This window comes from Cryptococcus neoformans, chromosome 11 (genome assembly GCF_000149385.1).
Source record: "Cryptococcus neoformans var. neoformans B-3501A chromosome 11, whole genome shotgun sequence".
Taxonomy (NCBI): domain Eukaryota; kingdom Fungi; phylum Basidiomycota; class Tremellomycetes; order Tremellales; family Cryptococcaceae; genus Cryptococcus; species Cryptococcus deneoformans.
The window spans coordinates 453,987-479,427 of record NC_009187.1 but is presented as its reverse complement, the minus strand read 5'-3'; the positions used below and the strand labels follow the sequence as shown (position 1 = coordinate 479,427).

General features: G+C 48.4%; 7 protein-coding genes and 1 non-coding gene across 8 annotated transcripts; 6 read left to right on the top strand and 2 right to left on the bottom strand.

Moving 5' to 3' along the window:
- Window positions 1-63: 63 nt before the first annotated feature.
- CNBK1660 (hypothetical protein) lies at window positions 64-5,224 on the top strand (the record flags this gene model as incomplete). The annotated part of the gene is made up of 9 exons (XM_767699.1): window positions 64-645; window positions 709-807; window positions 868-999; window positions 1,059-1,166; window positions 1,228-1,365; window positions 1,415-1,486; window positions 1,544-1,624; window positions 1,691-1,957; window positions 2,018-5,224. 9 exons carry the CDS (start codon window positions 64-66, stop codon window positions 5,222-5,224), a joined length of 4,686 nt encoding a protein of 1,561 aa, XP_772792.1.
- Window positions 5,225-6,019: 795 nt separating this feature from the next.
- CNBK1650 (hypothetical protein) lies at window positions 6,020-8,041 on the top strand (the record flags this gene model as incomplete). Its single annotated transcript, XM_767698.1, has 2 exons — window positions 6,020-6,486; window positions 6,544-8,041. The coding sequence occupies 2 exons, from the start codon at window positions 6,020-6,022 to the stop codon at window positions 8,039-8,041; spliced, it is 1,965 nt and encodes a 654-aa protein (XP_772791.1).
- A 267-nt stretch (window positions 8,042-8,308) lies between these two features.
- CNBK1640 (hypothetical protein) lies at window positions 8,309-11,821 on the bottom strand (the record flags this gene model as incomplete). The annotated part of the gene is made up of 18 exons (XM_767697.1): window positions 8,309-8,660; window positions 8,714-8,778; window positions 8,832-9,154; window positions 9,205-9,270; window positions 9,327-9,468; window positions 9,521-9,602; window positions 9,657-9,755; window positions 9,812-9,985; window positions 10,045-10,262; window positions 10,319-10,426; window positions 10,484-10,561; window positions 10,614-10,705; window positions 10,756-10,870; window positions 10,926-11,078; window positions 11,141-11,346; window positions 11,396-11,560; window positions 11,616-11,641; window positions 11,691-11,821. 18 exons carry the CDS (start codon window positions 11,819-11,821, stop codon window positions 8,309-8,311), a joined length of 2,595 nt encoding a protein of 864 aa, XP_772790.1.
- A 509-nt stretch (window positions 11,822-12,330) lies between these two features.
- Window positions 12,331-15,985, top strand: CNBK1630 (hypothetical protein; the record flags this gene model as incomplete). Its single annotated transcript, XM_767696.1, has 10 exons — window positions 12,331-12,360; window positions 12,465-12,690; window positions 13,168-13,297; window positions 13,351-14,248; window positions 14,299-14,392; window positions 14,441-14,572; window positions 14,621-15,096; window positions 15,154-15,259; window positions 15,308-15,881; window positions 15,937-15,985. The coding sequence occupies 10 exons, from the start codon at window positions 12,331-12,333 to the stop codon at window positions 15,983-15,985; spliced, it is 2,715 nt and encodes a 904-aa protein (XP_772789.1).
- A 223-nt stretch (window positions 15,986-16,208) lies between these two features.
- CNBK1620 (hypothetical protein) lies at window positions 16,209-16,889 on the bottom strand (the record flags this gene model as incomplete). The annotated part of the gene is made up of 2 exons (XM_767695.1): window positions 16,209-16,689; window positions 16,783-16,889. 2 exons carry the CDS (start codon window positions 16,887-16,889, stop codon window positions 16,209-16,211), a joined length of 588 nt encoding a protein of 195 aa, XP_772788.1.
- A 170-nt stretch (window positions 16,890-17,059) lies between these two features.
- CNBKt060 lies at window positions 17,060-17,162 on the top strand. Its single transcript has 2 exons — window positions 17,060-17,098; window positions 17,120-17,162. It is a non-coding gene; the product is annotated as a tRNA-Leu (tRNA).
- A 3,806-nt stretch (window positions 17,163-20,968) lies between these two features.
- CNBK1610 (hypothetical protein) lies at window positions 20,969-22,455 on the top strand (the record flags this gene model as incomplete). Its single annotated transcript, XM_767694.1, has 3 exons — window positions 20,969-20,980; window positions 21,065-21,252; window positions 21,309-22,455. 3 exons carry the CDS (start codon window positions 20,969-20,971, stop codon window positions 22,453-22,455), a joined length of 1,347 nt encoding a protein of 448 aa, XP_772787.1.
- An 846-nt stretch (window positions 22,456-23,301) lies between these two features.
- Window positions 23,302-25,288, top strand: CNBK1600 (hypothetical protein; the record flags this gene model as incomplete). The annotated part of the gene is made up of 7 exons (XM_767693.1): window positions 23,302-23,659; window positions 23,706-23,809; window positions 23,867-23,923; window positions 23,982-24,296; window positions 24,353-24,663; window positions 24,710-25,117; window positions 25,171-25,288. 7 exons carry the CDS (start codon window positions 23,302-23,304, stop codon window positions 25,286-25,288), a joined length of 1,671 nt encoding a protein of 556 aa, XP_772786.1.
- Window positions 25,289-25,441: the final 153 nt, after the last annotated feature.

Below are 25,441 nucleotides of genomic sequence, written 5' to 3'. Positions count from 1 at the left end.
TTCCCATCTTTAGAAACAGCCAGCTACTAACCCCCCGACACCACAGGAGAAGCCCCCTCCCAAATGCTCACAGCCTTCTTCGGCTACGTTACGGAGCTTACATGTCTCGTCCTCCTCTTTGCTACCTTTTTCCTCATCCCGTCGCCGGCACCCGTCTGTACTTGCGAGTGTAAATGTGGTCGCAAGTACCGCATTCCGGCGGTCTTCCCAAGCCACCGAGACGCTCCCATAAAGCAATCGACCACCGCCGATTCAGAAAACTTTAAATCCGTTACCGAGAAGGAACTCGAACAACCTGCCAAAGCTCCCGAAGAGCAGTCGTCTCACCCGATCGAGCAGCAACAGCAGGGAAGACTCAAACCCGTCATCGTGGCGGAAACTCCCCAGCCCATTATTCAGTCTAGTGAAAATGTCGAAACGACAGATACTAAACCTATCGAATTCCAAAAATCTACTAAATCTATTGAACCAATCGAAACCCCTGGCAAGGAAGAGTCACTTGTTACACCTGTCCCTAGCGGATGGGATGCCTCCGCACCTATTGAGAGACAAACCCACAATGATCGATCTGTTGGTAGAAGCATTGGAGACTGGCAAGTTGAGCGGGAGGTCAATGAGAAGACTGTTGAAAACAACTACGACGGTGTAAGTAAAAGATTTCAATTTTGGTCTTCCGAGTTGCAATCAGTACTGATAACGTCAAAACAGCGGTACATTGAGCCTTTCAAGTCTCCTACCAGCAGAATCCTTGACTCTTGGGATGAATCCACTTCAAGCCACAGGGCTGTGGAGGACAGCCGAGACGGGGTGAGCTTCCTATCTTACGTCTCATTTAGGCTTCGATCAATGCTAACTCAACGAATTTAGGAGAGCCTTGAGCCCTCTAGGTCTCCGGCTAAAAGTGAAACCCGGTCAGAAATTTCTCGTCCCGCTTTCAACGGTCGACCCCTTCCTCCTCATCAAGTCCGCTCAACCGATACTTTCGACCATGGTTATGACGTGAGTTGTTCCATCCATCAAATGCAGCTTTCTTGATGCTGACCCGTTGATTTCTTTAGTACCGATCCTCGATCGAAACTTCTAGCTATGCCTCCAAGCGAAAGACTGAACTTCCTGTCTGCAAGCCTTGCAACAAGCAATTCAAGTCGCCAGCTGCTCTCCAACAGGTGCGGCATACAGATCACCTTATCAGATACGGTTTAAAAGCTTACGTTCGGTCCCATTTAGCATACCCAAGCTGTTCACTCGGCACCTTTATTCAGCAAACAATCCAGGAGTCGCGTGTCCAGCCCCGAAATCTCGACGCATCCTCCCGCTCCAGGATCTGTGACATCGTCTGCAGGACGCCCCAAGTCTTCATTCGATGTGAGAATGGCTAGTACGTTTATCGAGAATAAGTGCTGACAATCGCCAGGATGGATTCCATTCTCCCTACATGTGCGAGATCTGCAATGAAGACTATCACAGCGCATACGATCTGCGACAGGTAAGCGATCCATGAATTCTCCATGATACAAAACGCTGACCGCTGTTAATTTTACAGCACAAAATGGAAAAGCACCCTTGGGCTATGCTCTGTCCTGAATGTCTGGTCACTTTCACTCATGCCCATGAGGCGCGCGATGTACGTCTTGCCTTTAACCCCTTTTAAAAAATTTAAATAAAAAAAAATCGCTGAGACAATTCATAGCACTATGAGTTGGTACACGGCTCTGAACCTGCTAGCTTTACTCGTACTCAGCGCATGTTGGACACCATCCACTCATCTGCTCCCTCTCCCAGGGCCCCATCGGCCTCCGATTCAGCTTCAAACTATGCCGAGTCAAACTATGCTACACGTGCTGCCAAGCCGCCTCAATATCAAATCTTGGCGAGTTACGATAGCCATGTTGTCCAGGCGGAGCATCGTTGTCAGCAGTGTGATATGGTATTCCCGAATGCCATGGACCTCAGAGCTGTAAGTAGACTTTTACACGTAAACCTTTCCCTCGTTGCTAATAAACCATTACGAAAACAGCATGTTAACAGTCCTTTCTCTCACGGCGGCGAAAAACTGACCCCAGACAACTTTCCTCCTCTCGGCTCTACTTCCATCGCTCCCTCCTCCTCCGAGTCTGTCTCTCAACACAAGCCAATCACCCCTTACGCATCCTACTCTCAGCCCGCTTGGGACACTTCCATGCCCAGCTTCGTTCTCGCTGCCCGTCCCGCTTCAAACCGTCAACAGTTCAAAAGCGCAATATCCCCCGAAGCCAAGCTCACGCCGGATGATAACCCCCCCGAGACTGAGGCAGAAGAGGCTGTGCCGAAATTGGTAGAGGCGAAGGCTGTGATGGAAAATGTTCCAGCTATTGAGCACGAGGATGTAGCCCGGGAGGCTGAGGAAGTGGCTGAAGATAAGAACACGGAACATGAGCGGGAGAGACCAGTCGAGTTGGAAACGGAGACGGAGATCGAGCAGGTGCACGAGCAAGAGCAGAGGTTTGAGCACGGGCCGGGCCTTGAGTCTGATTATGTGGCTACGCTCGAACCGGTGGTTGCCGATGAACACCATGGAGAGGTGGAAAAGTTTGAAGCCGCCGAGGCACCCGCTGCGCCGGAGCCTATAATGAAGAATCGGACTCCCCAGGCACCTATTCCAGAGGCCATTCAGGATGAGCAAAATGGTCAAATTGGTCAAATCGAACAGGCCGAACAAGTCCATAATCATGCCGAATCTTCAGCAAGTGCAGTTATCACTGGCTCTGAAACTTCCTCAGAACCGGCTCCTCGAGACAATACCTTTAAGCACAAACACCCTCTTCCCCCTCAGTCCAAAGCAGCAAAGAAAGCAATAGCCAGGCAGTTGTACAAAAATGCGCCAAAGCAACCTAAGCAACCTAAAAAGCTGAAGGCCAAGCAGAAGACGCAGGAGCTCTTTGAAAGTGACGAAGACGTCGACTTTGAGCTTCCTTCCGACTTTGAACAGCTTACCGGCCAGGCTTCTGAGTTTGGCGTGTCTGTCACTTTCATCGACGAAGCGAGCAGGCCTTTGAAGAAGGAGATAAATGCTCAGGACGACTTGACTTCTAGCAATAGCCTTCCCAAGAGTCTCTACTCAACCGCAAGAGCCAAGCTTGACCTTCCTCCCGCCACCTATCAATATGAAAGCGATGAGGAGGAAGCTCCCGGAGTTGTTGTTGAGAAGGAAGTTACCGCGATGGCTCCTGAACCCTCTACCGCAGCGTTTGACGAGGAAGTCATCGAGATCAGGCGTACCATATATATTCCTCGTGATGATTACTCCGATGATGAGGAGAAGCCAGAAGTTGATGAAGCTTCCGCGGAGAAACAAACTCCTGTAATCCAGTCCAGTCAGTCCAAGGATGCCACCCAAGAAGAGGAACGGGAGAAGGATGCCCAAACGCCTTTTACTGAGCCTACACTCTCGAGCACGTTCGAAGCTCCTATCGTCACGGATATGTCTGAGATGGTTGAGAGTCTTTTCGTAACAGACGCCAATCCCGTCGACATCGCCAGCCCTGAGCCCTCAGTCGTTGCTGCTACTTATGGGCACCTTCCTGAAAATGCCCATTCCTCTAACACGGTAGACGAGGAACCTTCTGGGCCGTTTTCAGGCTTGCAGCAAGACCGGCACGTTTCAGAAACTACAATGCCATCCAACGCTGTTGAGATTATCCGGCCTGCTGAGGTAGTAGAGGGAACCAAGGTAGTTGATGAAGTAACGGCAGAACAAACTCCTGTGCCCTCTGATCCTGCTTTTGCCGAGATAGACGCTGAAAATGATATGAAGGTTGAAGCTACTCCTCCCTCGGAGGCGACCGCTCAACCTTTGGAAGCGTTCAGCGGCACTGAGCATGATGACCTGATTGGTGAAATCACTGAAGCAAACATTTCACGGGACATCAATGGTGAAGCCGAAAGTCAGACTTCACCGGAATCGGAAGCGGCCGCCGCCCAACCTGTGGAAGCCATCAGTGGTACTGAGCAGGAGGGGCTGATTGATGAAGCCACTGAGGCAGACACCTCACGGGGGATTGATGGCAATGCCGAGGGAAAGGCTCCAACGGAACTTTCTCAAGTCGACTCCTCTTTCACACCTGCCGCTCCTCTACGGTCGCTCTCACAATCTTCTGACGTCCCAGATCCAAAGGATGAGTTTGTCCAGCCCATCCACACCCACGATCAGGCACCCGACTTGGTCGACGCGCTTCAGTCTAGTCATCCGGACAATTCTGAGCGCGATGCTGTCGCTCACAGCCCAGAACAACTGGCTGAATCGGTGCAAATAGCTTCTTCTGCACCACCAATGATGGAAGGTGCTGGCGCCGAAGCTGCACGCGAGGAGGAGCTGGCGGCGATTGAAGCGGAAGAGGCAGCCCGTGCTGCTCAGGCTCTGGCTGAAGCTGAAGCGGAATTTGCTGCTGCTGCCGTCGCCCCTGTTATCACGGATGATGAACCGTCCATGATCGGTAACATTGAGTTTTCCGTTCCCTCGTTCGCCTTCTCCGAATCGAACACTGCCATCATCACCAACACTCCTCTCTCACTTTCTACCAATGAAGAGCATGAAGAAGGACAAGTCGAGGCCCGCACAGCCGAGTCTGAGCAACCCCTTCCTTCCATCGCCCCTGCCGACGATGACCATTGGGCAGAGTCCGAAGAGGTGTATCGCATCGCCATTGCCAACCGTGCTCGTCCTCCTCTCAACCTTGCACCCATAAGGGATAGGGACAGTTACGAAGACGACTCTCGTTCGTTCAGATTCCCTCCCAACAGAAGGACAAACAACCACGGTCCCACTAGGAAGCGCAATTCTACAGGGTCTAACGGCTGGGGTCCGAAACCCATCCCAAGGCCATTCAAGAACTCGACAAACGCTCTGGAGAAGATGCGTTCTGCTCGATCTGAGGTTGAGGACGAGAGAGCAAAGGACCGTGAGAGGAGGAAAGGGGTCACTTCGGTTAGGAGTTCAAGCTTCAATGGTGTAGACGAGTCTGGTTGGATTTCGATGGACTCAAAGTCGCACCATTATGATCGTTATGAAGGTAGTGCGAGTAGGTACGGAGATGATGGTGATAGCGGATGGAGCCCGAACGATAGGCAGGGATGGGGTGACAATAGAAGGGCGTCATTCTCCAATTCAATGACGATGTCCCCGCCACAGAACAATAACTGGGGTTCACTTCCAGGTGTGGCAGACGGAGACACTGGTGGCTGGTGATAAAGGGGATGGGAGGAGCGCGTGGGGACAGCAATTCATATAAGATGTACATATAGTAGCAAATCAAACTCCATTTCGTATGTTGAGAACATGTATAAGAAGTAATAAGATCTACCCTTCAGCAGTGAGAAGTGCAAGCCATCGGTAGGGGAGGAAAAGTCTGCGGCAATAATGATCCATCGGACAACGCGAGTGTTTGTTGTTGTATAGACGGACGATAACCCGCCATTTACTCTTGCCCCACATATTTTAACTGTTATGACCTAATACTTAATAGCCTAGTCTCCGGTTGCCATTGGAGACACTCGCATAGTGCATACCATACTGCGTTCGATGCCCGCCGCCACCACTCTCTCGCTTTCTCTTTTTGGTTCTCTCATGATGGATCAATTCGGAGCTGCGCTCGGTGTTCGCCGTCGGCCGATGACCGAAGGAATAATAATGGAGATCCTTCTAGAATGGCCCCGAACGCACTGAAAGATGCACTGACGTAATGATGGAATGTCGGCGATCTGCGAGGAATGTTCGGTTCCTTTCCTGTTATCGCTGTTCGCGCATCTTCTCGCTCATTCCATCTCATTCTCTCCCTTTCTCTTTCTTTCTGCACATTTCCAACGCTTATTCATGCGCTTATGAATCTTCCTCGCATACGCGGCGCACTCAAACTCCCGGAAATACTATAAAATACTGACATATCGCTAACATTCTTCACAATCCTCAACCTTACCTTCCCACGAGTATATCATCCCATATCACACCAGCTGTAACAACATACAATACATCACTCCAAATACAATGTCTTTCTACGACCACCACCACTACTGCCAGCCAGGCTATGGCCGCTTTTCCACCTACTCCCCTCTCGGCCACCAACCTTCACCTGTCAACATGTTTGCCACCCCAACTCCTTCGTACCCTTCCTTTGCCACTCAGCCCGACTATTACTCTCTCGAGGAGGAAGAGCGTGCTGCTTTAGTTCATCTTCAGACCATTCAACGTCGTCGTCAAGCTATGGAAGAGGCACGAGCTCGTGAGGCAACCATCCGCGCTCATGCTCAAGCTCAGCGAGAGGCTGCCATCAGAGCCGAGATCGCCAAGCGTATCGCCAGAGAACAAGCTCTGCACGCTCGTCGTGTCGAAGAAGAAAGGAAGAAAAGGGCTTATCTTGAGCTTGTCGAGAGAAAGAAAGCGGAAGCAAGAGCTCTCAGGGAAGCTCAGTACCTTCAAGCTCAGAGAGAACGCGCCATCAGGTGTCCCAAGAGGTTAGTCAACTTACATATCGTATGTTCATTACTTCAAACGCTGACTTTTAGTCCTAGATGCTGCCGAACGGTTACTCCTCGTCAATCCCCGGCCACACCAGACTTTGATGAGGTCAATGCTCTATTTGGTGCTCTTCTCGGCATCGCCGTTAAAGAAGACTGTGATGGCGAGTCCGAAGTTAAGCCTTGTTGCAAGCCACAGCCAGCTGCCGTCGCCAGTCCCCAACCCAAGGCTGAGTCTAAACCCCAGCCCAAACCCGAAACCAAGCTAGAGTCCAAGCCAGAGGTTAAGTCTGAGCCTACTTCAGCATCTGCTACCAAATCTGCCACATCTTCCCCATCCTCATCTGAAGAGGCTTCACTCGACTTGAACAAGCTCCTCAATCAATTCCTTGGTCTTCAGATTGAGCCTTTGTCCTCAGACGCCTCTACCTCTACGGCTTCCAAGTCAAATAAGGTTCCCAAAGGCTTGAACGAGTTCCTTGCTCAATTCGGTCTTGTCTTTGAGCCCGAAGAACAAATTGCTGAGAGGAGCTGTGAGGGTACATGTGCCGACAAGTGTCAATGTAATGCGAGCGACAGCTGCGGGGGTTCTTGCAAGAAGAGTAAGGGCAAGCAAGTCGCTGAGGGCGAGAAGAAGCCAACTCCTGCTTTGACCACCAGCAAAGCTCCCACTACTGCCTCTACCGACGATGCTGTCCCCGCTCCTGACCCGTCCACATCGCTTTCTGCTTTGCAAGACATCGAACGTCAGCTTGATGCTCTTCAGTCCGGTTTCACTTTCCCCGAGCGTCTCTCTTTCGCCCACTCTGTGCCCGGTGCCCACGCTCCTCCTTTGCTTTTCAACCGACTCAACTCCGCCTACCATGCCCAGACCAATGCTCTCTTGCAGTTACTCCTTCAAGCCGACTCTATAGTTTCCAACGGTGAAAGTCAGGTCAGGCGAAAGAGAAAGGAGCTTGTCAAGAAGGTCGAGCACGAGATCCAGAAACTCGAGAAGCAAAGAGATGAAAAGTGGGAAGAAGTTAGGAAAAGGCGACTGGATGGTGAGGAGAGTGAGCCCGAAGATGATGACAGGTCATGGAGCGAATCGTCTTCTGAAAGCGGCAAGGATATTCAAGACTGTGGAACGGTCGATGAGAATGGAGACGTCAAAGAGGTTCCCTCAAATGAGCCCGCCGCCGGCTCCACCGCACGCGTTGTATCTGCTTTCGACGGGCCCACAGCGTCTACCGCAGCTGTAGTTCCCCAATCTTCTGAATCTTTCGCCTCTGTCGAAGACGCCATAACAACTCCAGCCAATACTTCTGAAGAAGTCCCTTCCACCCCTGTCGGTGAGCAAGAACAAGAAGGATCCTCCGACGTTCCTGCCGCTACCGTGCAGTCCCACCAGTCACCAGCGGAGTCCGAACCTGCCGCTATTCATGCGTCTACCCCTGTTTCTCCAGTTCACCACCCTGTAACTGTCGAAGATGCCGAGGATGAGGCTGATAAGAAGGAAGAAGGTAAGAAGGAGAAGCAAGAAGCGAAGGATGAAGGTTACGAAATGATCTAATATCATTACAAGAAAGAAAATGTTGGTACAATATTTTAATGGAAGACTTTTTGTTCGTATACATATAGCGTAGAAAACCATGGAAATAATGTAGTGTAGTCAATGTATAGTCGTTATGAACCACTGACACAGTTTTTTGAGTCACTCCATTGGTGTCAATCCACAGTCCTAAGGAGATGGGATGAATGATCTTGAAGATGATTGATATTCATGCAAAGGTTCCAAAAATGTTGCACACGGGATACTGGTCAGTCTAACAAAATTTAATCATCCTTGTATTCCTTCGTCCAACTCATAGTCGAAGGTCGCCGTCCGTCTGTCCTGCCCTCTGATACCTCTCCAACGCTCCAAAGCAGCTCCGTAAGCCCAAGTGGCCTTTGATCTTGTCCACTCCAAGCCTTCTTCCAATGCAATCTCCAAGCCATGGCCTCTCTCATCGTCTACCGTCCATTCTGTATCCCATCCATTAGACTGGGCATACGCAGGATGAGATGGTGTGAGTGGTGTATGGGTTGAACGAGATCGATGATGTGCCTCGGAAAGTTCGTGACGCAAGACGTCTTTCACGGTCACAAGCCCAGTGAGTCGACCTTGGTCGGACACGAGAATGACGCGAGGTCTTAAAAGGAGCATTAACGGCAGGGCTCTAACGTAGTGGCAACTGATACTCACCCCATACGCCTGAAAAGCTGCATTACAAGTTCCAATGGCATTTTTGGTGCTACAGTCAGCGGTATCTTGACCACCGTGTTGTCAGCCTCCGATCACCCTTTTCAAAGTTCGTACTCACATCATCGACATACTGCCCAAAGTCGACATGAGATATTTCACTTCCATTATCTTCTCTATTCTCAGCGCCCGTATTCACAGTCATTCTCCCCCCTTGGCTTGGTATAAGAATATCTGGCCTTTCTAGAAGCTCATGAGCATCCTCTGGGATAGCCCTAATGCATTGGAAAGTACAGGTCGTGTTGAAAGATAAATTTCGTACGCGACGAGTTTTTTCAAGAGCAATACGAAGCTCATTTTTACGAACAAAGCCGACAATGGTTTGATCCTCATGGCTCTTGACAACTGGGAATCCTTGGTAATTTGTGTGTTGGACAATATCGACTACACGCTCATCAGGCGCTGCAATTTAAAAGCTATCCGTGTTCGCTTACCAACATGATTCAAGGGCACACCTGTCGCCTCTAATATGATGAGATCCTTTTTCATGACATTGGCGACTAGGCAAACAGGACTTTAACATCGGCATTTACTGAATAAGGGTGGTGCGACTCACTAGGCTCAATGAACGCGTGGTCCGTTGGGTCCTCTTTATCTTCTTTCTCCAAGAAAGGATATCCATTAAACTTAATCATATGATCGGAGATACCTCCACCACCAAACTGGTCGCTGACGGCCTTGGTAACCAGAAGAACAATCTAGATAAAGGGGTGAGCGTATACATCTCGAATATAATCTGAAGTGTCTCACCATAGCAGGCAGGATATAGGTCAAAGCGCCTGTGAGTTCAAACATGATGACAACGACGGTTACAGTTAATCTGGTGATTCCTCTGCGTCGTTATCAGCGACGAAATCAGCAGTTCATAAACGTGACCTGTACTTACCCCATTGCTGCCGCTGCTCCCAAAAATGCATATGTACCCGGCGTGATACACGGCGCGTCAGGAGCACAAGCAGCAAACCACGGAGCAGAAGGGTAGGAGCTTTGTTGTTTGCGTTGTCAGTCGCTAAAACCCTTGGATAATCATCGATAGCTCACTTATACATTGCCTTGACCAAAATACCAATCATTCGCCCAAATGTGGCACCGACAGCCATTGATGGGACAAATATACCGGCGGGAACTTTACAACCGTATGAAACGATGATGAAGACTGTTCGGATGATAGTCGCTAGTAAAAGGGAGTTGACCATGCGCCATTGTGAAGATGCCCTATAGGTACGGTGAGTAAAGACTGCACTACAAGGCCTACCGCAAAAAGCAACACCCACTGGCAAAGACCGTTATAATCACCACCACCTTCACACTCTCTAAACAACACTGACAACATCTCAGTCATATCAATACGTAAAAAGCCGTTCAGATATCCGATAATGGCAGTGATAGAGGCCAAGGCCACTGCCTCGAAAATGCCATGTCCACTGAGGTGCTTGCGACGGAAAGAGGCCATTTGAACGTTGAATTTTATCACAAAAGCACCATATAGACCCTATAGCTTTCATTTAGCTTATATGGCGGAATGGAGAGGCGCGGTTGCCGGCTTACACCAAATATACCAATCAAAATGTATGCAGGAATCTCAAAGTAGTGCCAGTCACGGTCGTACGAAACATTGAAAATGACCAGCTTCCCAGTTCGGAAGGGATCCATTGACTGCGATGTGACACACCATCAGAAGGTACTGCAACGGGAGACAAAGATATGACGTACAGCCAAAGTGAAAGTTGCTACCAAAGCGCAGACAAAACTTCGCCACATAGTCCTATTGGAGTAAGTCTGATTCATTTCCTAAAGCCACAGGATTAGCCAGCTAGCATCTTCATAGTCTGATCGCACGTACTTCAATTGAGAAAAGGACACCGCCGATCGGTGAGCCAAAGGCTACGGCTACACCCGCCGCGCTTGAAGCAGTAACGATTTCACGCATCTTCACTTTGAAAGGTGGATGAGTACATACCGGGACAAGTAAAGTCATAACTTACAATGACTGCGCTCATAACGGCTAAACCATTTTGCGACGACGTTACCCACGCTACAAGCTACATGGACTGAAGGCCCTTCTTTTCCAACCGCTAGACCTGAAGCGATGGCTAACGGCTACACGATCCGGATCAGCGATGGAGGTTAGTTAATCTTCAAGGCTAACTCTTACCAAAGTCAGTCCTTTGATGAAAAAAGTCTCGACACTCAAGAAGCCGTTGATAATGAACCCGCCCAAGATGCATTTGATCTCCGAGATACCCGATCCTGCAGCATAAGGAGCAAAGTTCTTCACCAAGTATGCAGCTGCGAAAGAGAATGCAGCCTTAATGCGGTAGACTTTGTTAGCACAAGAGAAACGGTTGCTGGCTGTGAATAGATACTTACAGCAAACAGCACATATGCAATCCATTGAAATGGTTCCACTCCGCCCCAGTTCTTCCATTCGGCACACGCTTCCATCTCATCTGAAACCTCCAAACAACAGAACTTCCGGGTAAGCCACCATCCCGTAGTACAGTGGCCCATCTTGATGTCCGAGAGCCATGTTGTTATGATGGATATGAGTGCTGCGCTGACACCAATTATGACGCCTACAGGACGGTCATTATCGGGGGGGCTCTAGAATGTTTTAATACACACCGACAAGTGAAATCACCACGTAAGCCTCTCCCTCTTCCAAGGCCCTACGTATCAACCTCCACAGATGGCCTACGGCGCCATCACTACGATCCAGCTGAGCTATAATTCGACTCCGAGGAGCCTTGTTTTGAAATGTCCGTTCATGTAATGAATCTTGAATCCAATCTGGTGTGACAGTGTTAGAGTTATTCGTAGAGGAGAGGATGCACGATGCACTTGCCTACTGTGCTAAAATCTTCATATCGTCTATGGAAAATGGGTCAGCGTTGTCATCATCAACTGGCGGATACCACACCTAATAAGATCCAGTTCTTCTTCGTCTTCGAGCTTAGAGTTTCTTTCAAGCGGGTCGCCTTGGGAGCTTCGGGGAGAGCGTGGTGCTTGTCCACGTATTCTAAGTTCATCCTCTGACTGCTGCCGAGGCATGCTTGGTGTTCGCCGTGGGCTGTCCGTAGCTCGCTGGGTATAGATGCATAGAGGCCATTCACAAGTTGCTGCTCCCCTCATGTTCCGCGGCCGCCACGCGCCCGATTCAGGAACAACAGCATCGATCTGAGACCCCCAAGTCACGTGACCCACAACCAGAAACAAACAATAGACAAACCACAAATATTCATTTTTCCACTTTATCCCATACTGGCTTGCTCAGCCTCAATCCTTCGCTTTCACACAACGACCAGCTCATCATTGATCGTTTCTGGCACGACTCATCTTTTTCCAAGCATTTGTCTTCTCTGTGCTGCTTTCGTGACATCAAGGCAGCTTCACGCTTTGTATACTTTTAAAGATATCAGATAAGGTGTGGTGGTGAGCGAGTTGTACGTATAGTCGAGGAAGGCCATTGTGTTGTTGGTCAATGATTGGATAAGACGCAACCAAGAAATCTCGCCGACTATCGATTGTTCTCCACGTATCATCCCCTCGGTGCAGGCTGTATGCCAGCTCTTCCGACGTATATTAGAACGGTACGCCGCTTTTCTTGTTGAATAATCATCGGGGAGGCACCATGGTTGTCGATACCTCTTGATTATTAAACCGTTGTAGAGCTAACGCAAACGGCTGTTCATAGGCAATTAATCCAAAGGACCTTGGATTAACAATACAAGCAATGTCAGATCAACGAAAAGACGCTGCCGCTGCATGGGAACGTTTGTTGAGTAACGGTTCCGTATCACTGCCACCGGATATTCTAGAAGCCGTACGGAGGCAACATGTAGTGCCGCGTACGCCATTGGATAACCAAAACCTGCAAAATTGGTCTCCGTTTCTCCAGCGGCAGCCAATGGCTCAGCAAGGTAGGTGGGGTTGGTACCCGTTGTATTTTATTGTCAAGCCAAGCAATGGAATGGAATCACTTCGTGAGCTATGGGCGTAATGTCTTTGAGCATGTGTGTCATATGTACATGATCGTTCAACTCGTCATTTCCCAACAGTTGTTGCTGCTCGGGAAGGTTCGACTTGTGATATCCTACGGTTGCAGTCAGGAGAGTTCGGCGGACAGCTGCTGCGCCGAAGTTGAAGCGTAAGAGTTCATGCCGGGTTTTGAGGAGCCTGAATTTGATCCCGCCATGTCGCTTTGCGCTTTCCAGGTCACGTGACCTGTAAAGCGGGATGTGTGGCGCGTCGCGTCCGGACGGTTTGTTGTTGAGGCAATGAAAAAATGTCTTCCCTCGGTTCGTCGCGGCGGGACCAAAGCTGCATTGCTTGTGCTCGGTGTACTGGGCATATTCTGATATCTCTGAAGAATTGCTGACAATGTCTGCCCCTTATAGATCCTGCAGCTTCCATCGCTGGACATGCAACTCCTCAACAAATTTCTAATGCATTGGAGTTACCGCAAGGAACACACATGTTGCACTCAGCAAACCCACCTCTTTACTCTTCTATACAGCCTCCGACAAGGTAGGTTCCAAATGCGGCCGCCAAAGTAGAGTAAATATTAACAATCTATATAGCCAACATCCAGGTCTTACTCATCATACCTTTCAGAGCTCAATAACCAACCTTCCTCAATCCGTTAATCCGGCTCTTTTGAGCATTGCTCAACCATTACCTACTGGAATATCCAGTGACCCGCCCTTTATATCCCAAGCTTCCCTTCCGCCGTTTCCGCAGCAAGAGAGAACACAACTTCCGTTTGTACAGCCTCTGTACGCTCACAAGCGCCCTAGTAATTCTCCTTTACCTACGTCTTCAGCAGTCAAGAAACAAAGGACTGTGGAGGTTGTGGACCTTTCTCAGTCACCCCCAGCTAACTCGCAACATCCGTTAACGTCCGCCGCGAGTCAGTCATCAGTTGACAGTAGACAGGCACGTTCGCCTTTAAAGCAGGCAACTGGGCCACCACCAACCACTCAGGGCACTTTGGATCCGTACTTGGCCGCACCAGGTGAAAATGGGCATTATCAGGCTTTTACAGGCAAACATATACCGCCACCGTTTTCACATGAACCTTCGGTTGAGGAAGCAAAGAAAGCCGAAATCAGCAACGGAGCTGTGGCAAGTAGCTCTAAGTCGGTACCTTCCAAGGCTCTCCCTGCTCCCAACTCTATCGTTGATATGTCCACAATTCGTTCTCTCATCAATACAGAGATTCTCAAGAAGAGCAATAGCCCTGGGTCGCTTTTCAAACATCTAAGAATGCGCGGAGAAGATGATAAGGAGCCCCCTTCATTCACCCCCAACCCTGATGAACTTCTAGAAATCCTTAGTCAATTACGGGACCATGCTCCCGGAGCTTACTTGGCCAAAATGGCAGATAATGATAGATATGTACAAGTGTGGCAAAGATGGTTAAAGCAATGTCGTAAAGAACCTGAAATTTGGGAAAAAGTTATGGTACCATTGCTGGAGGTGGGTTTAAGAATTTACGTCTCTAGGACGCCCATTGATAAATTCGTTAGGTTCTTTCACGAACGGAAATGCCATTAGAAACTGCAAAAGAGTATGGTTTGAACAAACACGCAATGAGTCTGCCTCCTCTGGCAAAGAAGAAAAGTAAGTTTATCTTGTAATGTGCTCGCCGTCACTGAACAGCGATTACAGATCTCTCTAGCGCGGATGCCATTCAGACAGCTTTCGACAAATATTCGAAGTACCTCTTAGCAGTACACAAACGACATCAAGAAGCCAATGCTAAGGCGAAAGAGAACAAGTCGACTGAGTCCAGCAATGCAGGTACGCTGTCACATTACTGCATAGGAGCCTGTTTGACGCTTTATTCAGGTACTAAAAGAAAGGCCGATCAAGTCATCAAGGACGACGGCAAAGTCAAGGAAGAATCCTCTACCAAACGTCCAGCGATCAAGACCTCCAACTCATCTACCAAAGCTTCTGTCTCTGGCACGCCCAAGCCCTCAACAAAATTATCTACTGTTTCCGATATGTCGTTCTTCTCTGCTCCTGCTGCATCGCAAACTCCGAAACCTAAACCGAAACCCACCTCGTCTTCTTCAAAACCTATAGCTTCCCAGGCATCAGCTGTGTCGTCATCTGCCAAAAGCTTTACTCTTGGTAATTTCCTGGCCACTATGAACAATAAGCAAGGTACTGCTCAGAATCCGACCACTGAAATCAAGAAAGAGTCTAAAGAGCCGAGATATACTACGAAGGGCAGGTTAATAAGATCGGTCAGATGGAAAGAGGACGCACAGTTGGAAGACGTTCGAGAATTTTCGCCGGCTGCGTGGGAGAAGGAACTGGTTAGTACCTGGTCGAGCACTACCACCCGCCAAGATACTGACTCCTTACCTGTGCAGATGGGACACGGACCAAAAGTCAGTGTTCATGAGTTGGACATGCAAGAAGGTGCGATGTTGGCGATGAACCGAAACAGGGGAGATATCGATTGGTATGAACCTACTAGTAAGCATAAGTCTTATCTGAAACTTCAATTTTGCTGACTTCAAACAGTGTATCTTGAAAAACCATCCAATTTCCCAATAATCACTGAAGAAGTACAATACCAGCTGGAGCGTGAGCGTGGTATCCTATCCGTACAGTATCTCGCTGGCGAGGTGATTCCTGATCCCGTCGAGGACAATGTTCGCACTGTGGAGGAAGATGAGAGTACTCGGCGTATGAACCCTGCTGTTGTCGCTGAAGACTCTCAGAAGAGCATAATGTTAGAATCTGCTCCGACTGCAACTTCTGTCCAGTCATTGTTGGCCAACCTTCAGGGCATACCCTTACAACAATCTCATATTCACGACCAGCCACATTACTCCGGAGCTGGTCAACCTGCAATGGCTTTCACTGCCAACCCCGCGACAGCTTTTCCGGCCTATTATGCAGAACAGCTTTCTACCGGATGGGGTGCACCGCCAGTTCCTGCCTCGTCCACTGCAGGTGTTGAGCAATATTGGGAGCAACGGGATCCATATGACCATTCGCAATCAAGTTCGAAAGGAAAAGGAAAAAAGAAGAGAGGCTCTTGGCAGATAGAAAAGAAGGGGACAAAAACATGCCAGTACTGGCTTCAGGGAGAGTTAGTTGTCCTTTATATGACGGACGGATCCAAGCTGACGTGCTGAATTTTGCAGCTGCAAATATGGGGACAGCTGCCACTTCGCCCACACTACCGACTTATAGTGACTTATGACTGGGTCATGGAAATGGATTGTATTTTATCATAGTCGGATTGGGTGACTTCATGTGTTTAACGAGTTATGTATTCTGCTATCATGGATTCTCAATGGTAGCGTGGCTGGTAAAAAAAGTACAGTTCCGCTTTCTGCCTTTTTTGTTTTGTTTTTGCATTTGCGCCTTTGAAGGTTATTGTAAAAATAGAATGTCTACTGTTCATCGCGGTCTCTCAGACCAACCTCCCCTTGGCTTCTGTGACCCTTTTCTTCATCTCTTCTCGCGGACCGCCGACAATTCCAACGTTATCCTTGTGCAAGTCGATCCCCTCAGCTGCTTTCTTAATACTTTCCGCTCCATTGTCCACAAATGTCCCAACACCCTTGAATTGATCAATGATTGTTGACGCCCTCTCGTTCAAGGCATCTGCGAGTTCTTCTCCCTTCTGGACCATCTGACCAGTCGAACCGTTCTCGCCTAAACGGTCAACCACGCTGCGACCGACTTCCACAACCTCTTTGCCAATAAGCTCCCAATCAGACTGTCGGACATTCCCAATGAACGACACAAGGGTGTCGTTCCACCGTTGCCGAAGTACCTGAGAAAAAGAAGGTGGGGGAGGTGAAGTTGACGAAGGACCGATGAGAGCGGCTTGGGCTGGAGGAATAGTGGGATCAAACGAAGCGTTCAAGAGATTCGAAGAAGAGTGAAGGCTGGTATAAATGACGGTTAATCAGAGAGTCAGATCATCCGCTAATTACTTGCCATGCCGAGGATCATAAAGCGAAGAAACTTATGGGACTTACTCAGACCGCAACGAGGCGGTAGTCTGCGTCAAATGCGCAGAAAGGGTGTAGTAAACAGCAGCAGCTGTAAGGACGCCGGAACCCGTGCCGAGGACGAAGCCAGACATAATAGCGCGTGTATTTTTTCGGTGGATGCGTTGCAATCTGCAGAGATAATGACGAGTGTGGTGGTGGATTGATATGAATGACAATAATCACATATAATGGCCGAAAAACGACCGAATTTGCGTAAAGATCCTAGTAGAGTTCATGCCCCCCCCGCCGACATGTATGACACGGCGAGATGTGTGAGTGGTCTAAACAGCTGTCTTAAGGTAATCGTTGTATTACGTAAGCACCGGCAGTCCGTAAGGGCGTGGGTTCGAATCCCACTCTCGTCAATTCTTTTGCTTTTTTCTTTTGTTGGCTCCTCATCTTTTGTTGGCTCCTCACACCATAATTCCCGCCATCAGAACGCCGTATTTCGCCATACTCAATATACGCTCTTATAAATACTTACACAGTCACAGTGATGAGTTAATTCAATGAGGAGTTCATATACACCTCTAGTTTCCATCGTTTGATGGTGGATTTTGGAATACAAGACACTGGAATGGCATGCTTGCTGCTGAGCTTGATTGTTGTAGTACGTACGTAGATACGGGTCCCAATGTTGTCGTCGTTTTTATAGTACGCGCATAACGCTTGGTAACAATCGACATGACAGTAGATAAGAGTTCTTCAGGCAGAGATAAGCGGAAAGCCGTGGTGAAACTCAAAAATGATGTTATTCTGCTAATACCTAGAGTATCATATCATTCCACCCGTCTCGTGCAACCGTCCCCCCATAGCCCTTCCACTTTTCTGGCTTTCACTCCTTCCATCAATCTCAGGGATTACTTTCTTCCTAAATGGCGGTATAAATGGGATAGGTTTTAAATTGGTCGAATTTGACCCTATGCTCGTCCTCTTTGACACATTAGATCCATTATTTAATCCCATGTAATCGACGCTGTCCTTCTTCGTTCTAGTCTGGATCGTTTTGGGTCCATTTCCCGGTCTGTCAAAAGCGCGAGAGCCGGATAACTCGATAGATCTAGGAGGGCCATCATTGATCTTTGAGGGGTCCATGGACGCTTGTAAAGTTGGACGGAAATTCATGTCGTGGTAAGAAGGCAGACGATCAGTCTGTACCACTGACTTCCTGATGTTAAGTGGTGCTGTTGCGTTTGGATTGGATGGTAGTGAGTTTGAAGAGATGGTCACAGGCACAGGCACTTGCGAAGGGCGACGAATATCAGATCCACTTTGTGTAGCGGTTGACTGATACTGAATACTAGTAGGCGACGATGGCACTTGCTGTGATAGCATAGGTACAGGGGGGACATGCGTCTCCATCATCCCTGTAGTCCTTTGTACAAACGACACAGTTGACACAGGCCTTGAAACACTGTTGATGACTCCACGTAAAGGGATACTTCTGGTACTTCTCTTCAAGGCCAAGGGCAGAGGCTGGAGGCCTTTGGTAGACATGGCGCTCGCTCTTTTCGGCATCTGTTCATTATGCAGTTGGAGGTGGCGAGGGCTGGGGGATGGATTCGATGGAAAAAGATTTCTGGAGCCAATAGTATTGGAGAACGAGGACTGAGATCGAATAGACGTGGAAAAGTGTGATATGGAAGGCCGGTTGTAATGTTGGGAGTGCATAGTAGACTTGCTACTGTTGCTTGGACGTTCTGTCTTAGACAAGATATCCGTCTCCGAAGCAGACGAATCCGTTCGGTCAGTTATCATCCTAGACGTTGCCTTGTTTATCTTTTGCGATTCTTGCACGACTGGAGGATCATCTTCTCTTAATTTGACAGGCATCACATCCTCACCGTCTGAAATGCTTTCTAGTTTTCGTGCCGGCATTGGGCCCTTCTCTATGCTCTGTTTCATCTTCTGTTTCGAGGACTCTTTTTGATCATCATCCCCGTCAATGTCAGGTGGCATCTTTCGTCGATTCTTCCGCGTGAGCCAAATGCAACCGAATACGATGGCCAAGACCCCAACAGTGACTCCAATACCGGCTCCAATTAGTGTAATTGTCGAGATCTTGCTTTTTGCACACGATAGATAGTCACTGAGCAATGTTGTCAGCTGATCATAACCGACCTTGCGCACTCATTCGCATTCATTTTCCTTACCTTACATTACGGTCGTATGGACAATCCGTCGTGTATATAGAGGTTTGATCACCCGTCGTACTTGCCACCAAGGTATTGGTTGCACTAGCTATTGCTGATTCCGTTGCAGAAATCTGTGCGTCAACAAACTGAGTACAGGCCCAGGTGAAGGCTACTAAAGTGATGCTAACAAGCCTCATTTGGCGCGGCACTCGTTATGTTGAGGGAATGTGCTTCGATGATCCAATAGTGCTTAGACATTCACTGACCAGTGACGGACATATATGCGAAGCAAAGCCGAAGCAAAGCATTGTTGATACTGTGCGCTTGCAAGGCGGGAATATACTGAAAAGGAGCGTGAGGAGATGAAAGTGAAAGGATGAGAGTCTACGATACATCCCGCCTTCCCAGTCATGACCACCTTGAGTTTGGCTTTTTTGGAATTATACTATATTGTTGTTCATAACGCGTGGACCAACCTGCAGGAACGCCCGGTAGGCCTAACACGTTTTTACGAATTATCAAATTGAGAAGCGAGACAAATGATTTCTGAAGACCTCTGTCAGCCTGCTCATCGTAATGGCGTGGGAATAGCCGAGCGTATGCAGAATCGTAACGCCCCTGCCGAAAGGGGCCATACACCCATTATTATAATAACCACTGCCTCAAAAAACCACTCCAGTTATCAACGGACCAAGGTGCTCCGTCTGATGGTTAGTAGAACAAAATAACCCTAGCGCCCTTCCCTCCTTAATTATTAGGCTCCCCCTCGGACCTACGTTCGGGTGCTTTGGTGGTGGCTTGGTGCTATACGTAACCATTTCTTCTCTCTCTTCAATTTAATTATCATACCGATCACGAAGGTCGAGCCTGGAATCTCCAAGCTGTGAAACCTGGAATCCGTCTACAACTCAAGGTGGATCGGGTCGTTCCTGGGCCGAGAACAAACAATAATGACTGCCGGCGCTTTAGCTTTAGCAGCTCTTATTATAGGGGCTCGTTCCCCTATCGTTGCAGCATATGCAGATCCTAGATTCCATAATTAATTCATAATCTACATAATACCTATAGCGCCTTACGCGCTTTTTCACATTTCTGCATCACGGATCATGGTTCTTGACGGAGGGCCTAAGCAGGGGTAGTTCCATGGAGTATGACGGCCAAATAAGTAAAAAGGTTTGAGGAAATATGGAAAATAAGCAGCAGGGGGGGTCAGGGTGGAGGATGCTTTTAGCAGTTAGCGTTAGTCACAATAACGCCCTTTTCTCTTGTGTCATTCTTGAAATCAAGCGGCTGCCTGGTTTCCGGTTCCTGGTTTCAGATAGATCCGGCTTCTGGCTCTTGGTTTCGTCGCCCAATTATTGTGGGGCGTTCGTTGTCCTCCGTTCCAATTCGCTTGCTTGGTCAGCACCCTATGACTTACGACTTCTGAATACGACATATGACTTGTGATCGCTTTCAACAGCTTCGTTCTCCATGTACAGGTAACCTTATACAGCCAGAGCCCAAGACTGCGATTGTCGTCGTGTCAACATGAAGCATGAACAACAAGCTTTCAACTCTCAATCTTTGATCACGGGTGGTTTCGGCTCATTAATCTTTCATTGCCCGTCCTTGCATGACGTTTGGTTACTGCTGCAAGAATAACGGGGCAAGAGAGATCATCTTGCATGAACATCACTTACGAACTATCGTTGTTCAAGATCATGTTACTATATTCCATTTGTCTGTTTACTTGCCTTTTCTTTCCCTCAGCATTCTTCTTTGACATCTAATACAATCAAATCCGCAATTAACCCAACCTCAACGCCCCCATTTTTCCATCCATCGTCACAACCGCACAAAACACGCCTAGTCAGGGATTATTGAAGGATTTGGATATTGGAGAAGTCTGCAGATCTAACGACAGACAATAACAAGCAGCAGCTAGTAGTGAGCATATTGATATATTTCACGTCGTACAGTCCTTGCAGCGAACTCACCCTTCGCACCAGGGAAGGCGACAACGAGCTGGTGATCAAGAAGATATACCGGCCAGGATGACAAGCATGGTAAGTCGCTGGAGCATGGCAAGCTATGCCAATGTTTTAGATTTGACAAGACACTGACTCTCATCATGGTGGTGACGGATTTAGAGTCCAGAAGATGTCCGAATCGATGTGCAAGACTCTGCTCTCTGCATTACTGACGCCATTATCCCGTCCATGAGTGACATCAAGTCGCGAGCTAAGCAGGCAAAATTGAGCTTGAGGACCTCAGTTCAGGATCTGAAGAAACGTAAAGAACCTTCATATAAAGGTGATAATGGTAGAAGTGGAAGCCAGTGAGTTCCTGCCCCATTGTTGGGTCGTCATTATGTTCACGCTCCGCCAATGGTAGTCTTTCCCCACCCTCAGTCTTCCCGATAGTGAATCGACCACATGATCTCCAAAAGGCAAATGTCTCAACCTCTGGTTTTGGCATTCGAGCTTTCCTACGAAGGCTCACTGGTGGACAACCTTCCCCCCAAATCACGAAAACTGCCAATTCAACGCAACAAGTCGGGGATAGGACCCCCGTTGGTGGCGAGAAGGAGAAAGATGTTTTGAAGGAGTTGCCAGAAGAGCTGCCTTCTGAAATCAGAGGCGATCAGATCAAGCTGGACCCTTGCAACATTCCATTGCCACCATCACCTACAACTACCCCTTCGAGTTTGCCTGAAGAACTTTCTCCTGAAATCAGAGACGATCAGATCAAGTTGGACCCTTGCAACATTCCATTGCCACCATCGCCTACAATTACCTTTTCGAGTTTGTCTGAAGAACTGTCTCCTGAAATCAGAGACGATCAGATTAAGCTGGACCCTTGCAGCATTCCATTGCCACCATCACCTACAATTACCTTTTCGAGTTTGTCTGAAGAACTGTCTCCTGAAATCAGAGACGATCAGATTAAGCTGGACCCTTGCAGCATTCCATTGCCACCATCACCTACAATTACCCTTTTGAGCTTGCCTGCCATTTCTTCGTCCGCAGAGCCCCAAGAGGAAGAGCAGATCAGGCCTCGATCAGAGAGCGCCAAGCCTGAGGAAAACAGGTCACCTGATCAGCATTTCTCAGTTTGTTTGCCTGCTGCAAATGATCTTCTGGCTTGTCAGACCTCAGGATCTGATGGCAGATCCCATCAACCACCTCCAATGCTGTCAATTTCCCCATTGACTATTCAAGAAACGTGTCCTTCGCCTGATACGTCGCCCACTGTATCGCCGGTTGAAGATGAGATTATCGTTAGCCCTGTGAGCTTCCAAGACAGCGAATCTGGTCTCATGATGGACTGGGCGGACAGCCGAGAACGTGTCGATTTGGATGGAGAAGTACAACAACCAGCCTATAGTAGGAGTCGGAGTGCTAGCCCTGCATTTCAGAAGGCAGAATTTGGCCTTAGCGGGGAAAAAAGAGGCAACAATAAGAGCTGGAGACGAAGTATGAGGAATCTCTCCGAAGTACTTTTTTTCTTGTCCAAAATCAGTAATATGCCGAAATACTGACATAATTCTGGCAGGCACTTAACCGCCGGTCTTCTTTCAAACCACCACCCACTTCCTACGACGCCTATATGACTCATCAGCGGCGGATGGCTGATCGTCGCCAAGGTTGTGCCCCAACTGTTTATAGGACTGGGGCCCAGGCCGTACTAGAAGCCATAAATAATTTGGAAGAGGAAGATGAGATGATGGCTGAGAAGTTCTTCATGTCATAAAGAAACACCTGTTTGTGAATCGTAGTCAGCGGACTGAGGTCTCGAGCTCGAGTCATTGCAAGGTTTAGGACTTGTTTTTTCTTACTGTTGATGTGGCTGAATTGATTAATACTTTGTTGTATGTACCATAAAGGACGGTTAGCCAGGGAAGACAAGAAAGGTGTAAGTCAACTCGGTAGCCTCCATGATATAGCCGCCGTATAATGATGCTTGGTGATGAGCGTCCGTGATGATGAATTCCGACTGTAGTTTCTTGGGAAACTACTATTAATATGATCACTTATCAGTTGAGGACGTTGTTGTGCCTTTTAAAACATGTCTTTACTACGCAGTAATTGTAGCTATATAGGTGGTGCAGTACTGTACTACAGTACCTTGGCCCCATGCGACGTATCAACAATGACAGACGGGAGCAACAAAGAGCAAACGGTGCCATCGTTACGTAACGAGTCAAGAGAATCCACGCGTCATCGGATTTGGCCGCCGGGGAACAGGTGCGGCGGGCGAGAACGCAACAACGAACCTTGAACAATAAAATCGACTTCAATTGTTATAGTAGCCGGTACAAATACTTCGAGTTCTCTTCAAGAGAATTGATCTCAGTCCAGAATAACACAGTCGACCCTACTTTGTTATGCCCCCTCCATCGCTTACCTCCTCTTCAACGCGCTTCCGCGTCGGTCTCTTCGTTTTCTTACTAGCTGTTTCCCTCTCCCTCACTTATCGTTTTGCCCCCTCTTTCTCCTCACGTCGTTCGATCTTCCCTAATGGAAAAACAAGACCTTCAGAATATATAATTGACGTAGATGTGGAGAAACTGCGAGGTCAGACTGGAAAAAGAATTGCTATTGTAGGCGCTGGAGCTAGCGGGTCGGCGGCGGCGTTCTTCTTGAGAAGAGCCGCCAATGTTGTCGAACGTCGCGCGGGACTTGCCGAGTCATCGTTGATAAGCGACATTATTGTCTACGAGAAGGAGGGATACGTTGGTGGACGTATGTATAGCCTTCATGTGGTGCCAAATACTCACGTCTAACCCAGGGACTACGACGATATACCCCCACGACGATGACAGGGCCCGCCCTCAAGAACTTGGCGCCAGTATCTTTGTTGATTCCAACCTCAATCTTATGAAAGCAGTCAAAGTTGGTCTGCGTAATATCCGATTTGAATAACGCTTTCGCTAATAACTTGATCAAAAGGAATTTAATCTGACCTTGGTGGATCCCGATTTTGGAGGGTCAGGAATTGGTATATGGGTGAGCACGGAAGTATCGTACCCACATGGTAGCCGTAACTTACAGAAGGATGGAAAAGGACGGCCGGAAGTTTCTTTTCACTTCTTCATCATCTTCTTGGATAACCTCAGCTCGTGCTTTACTCCGCTATGGTCCACTTTCGCCTTTCCGTACTCGACGTGCAGTTTCATCTCTTCTCAAAAAGTTCTTGCGACTTTATGACCCTTCGTGGCTCCATGATAGAGGTGTAATGTACAGTGTAGAGGATTTTGCGGAAGTAGTAGGGCTCGGAAGAGAATATACCACGAGGAGTGGCGAAAGCTGGGCAAAAGAGGTCGTGGGTGCAGGAGAGAGATGGATTGGAGAAGTATGGGAGGGAAGCACTAGAGTGAATGTACGTCCCCGTAAATATGACAATCAGATTTTCAACATTTGCTGAAATGTCCACAGTACGCCATGAACATTGACAAGATTCACGCTTTAGCCGCTGGAGTTTCTATGGCCACTGGTGGTGCAAGTCAGGTGGAAGGTGGTAACTACCAGATATTCCAGTCTATGCTGGCCGATGCAGGTGCCAAGCTTTACCTCGGAACGACAGTGGAGGATATTGTTCCTCAAGAAAAAGATGCTTCCAGAAAATTTATCGTCAAAACAAATCGCACAGAACTTGCTAGTGAAGAGGTTGACCATGTGTTCTGGGCGGCCCCATGGGGGCTGCAAAGAATGAAAAGTTTGGAGAAAGAATTTACAGAACCTGTGCCGTGCGTTGATTCTGCAATTTTTACGGGAATGCGCTGACGAAAGTAGTCCTACTCCGTATGTGAGATTACACGTGACATATCTCACTACAACTCAGAAGCATCCTTCCCCTTCATTTTTCGGTTTACCTGCGGGATCCACCGTCCCCAATACGATTTTGACTTCTGCACACCCACCTCGATCTCCAAACGCACCCTCTTTGCCACCTCCAAGATTCCAGTCCATTACGTGGCACGGAGAATCATTCCCAGGCTCGAACGAGTACGCGGTCAAGATATTTTCACTCACAAGGCTAAGCGATCGGCTCTTGAGAGAGATTCTTGGAGATGAACCGACTTGGGTCAAGAGAAAGGAATGGAATAGCTATCCAAAGATGGAACCCACTGCAAGATACGCTCCAGTTACGCTAACGGAAGGGGTAGAATATCTAGCTGGAATGGAGCGCTGGGTCTCAACGTGAGTAGTCTTTTAAATTATTGTGCACGCCGACTCGTGCTGACGAGGCGAAGGATGGAGACGCAAACAATCTCCGCAAGAGAGGCTGTAGCAAGGGTTGCGCACAAATGGTGGGGTTTAGGTTTAGGAGAATGTGAGGATGGGGATAGCTGGGATTGGACTTGTTCGTAGTAATATTACTGTATCCAATCATTACTTGTAATCTTTGTCATAAATGTACCGATTTGCGAACTGGGAGTTGCCTGACAAGGCGATCAGTATGGTTTTGGGTAATAGTTGGCAGGATTCGGTGGAGGCATTAAGGGTATCTTCATGATGCGGGGT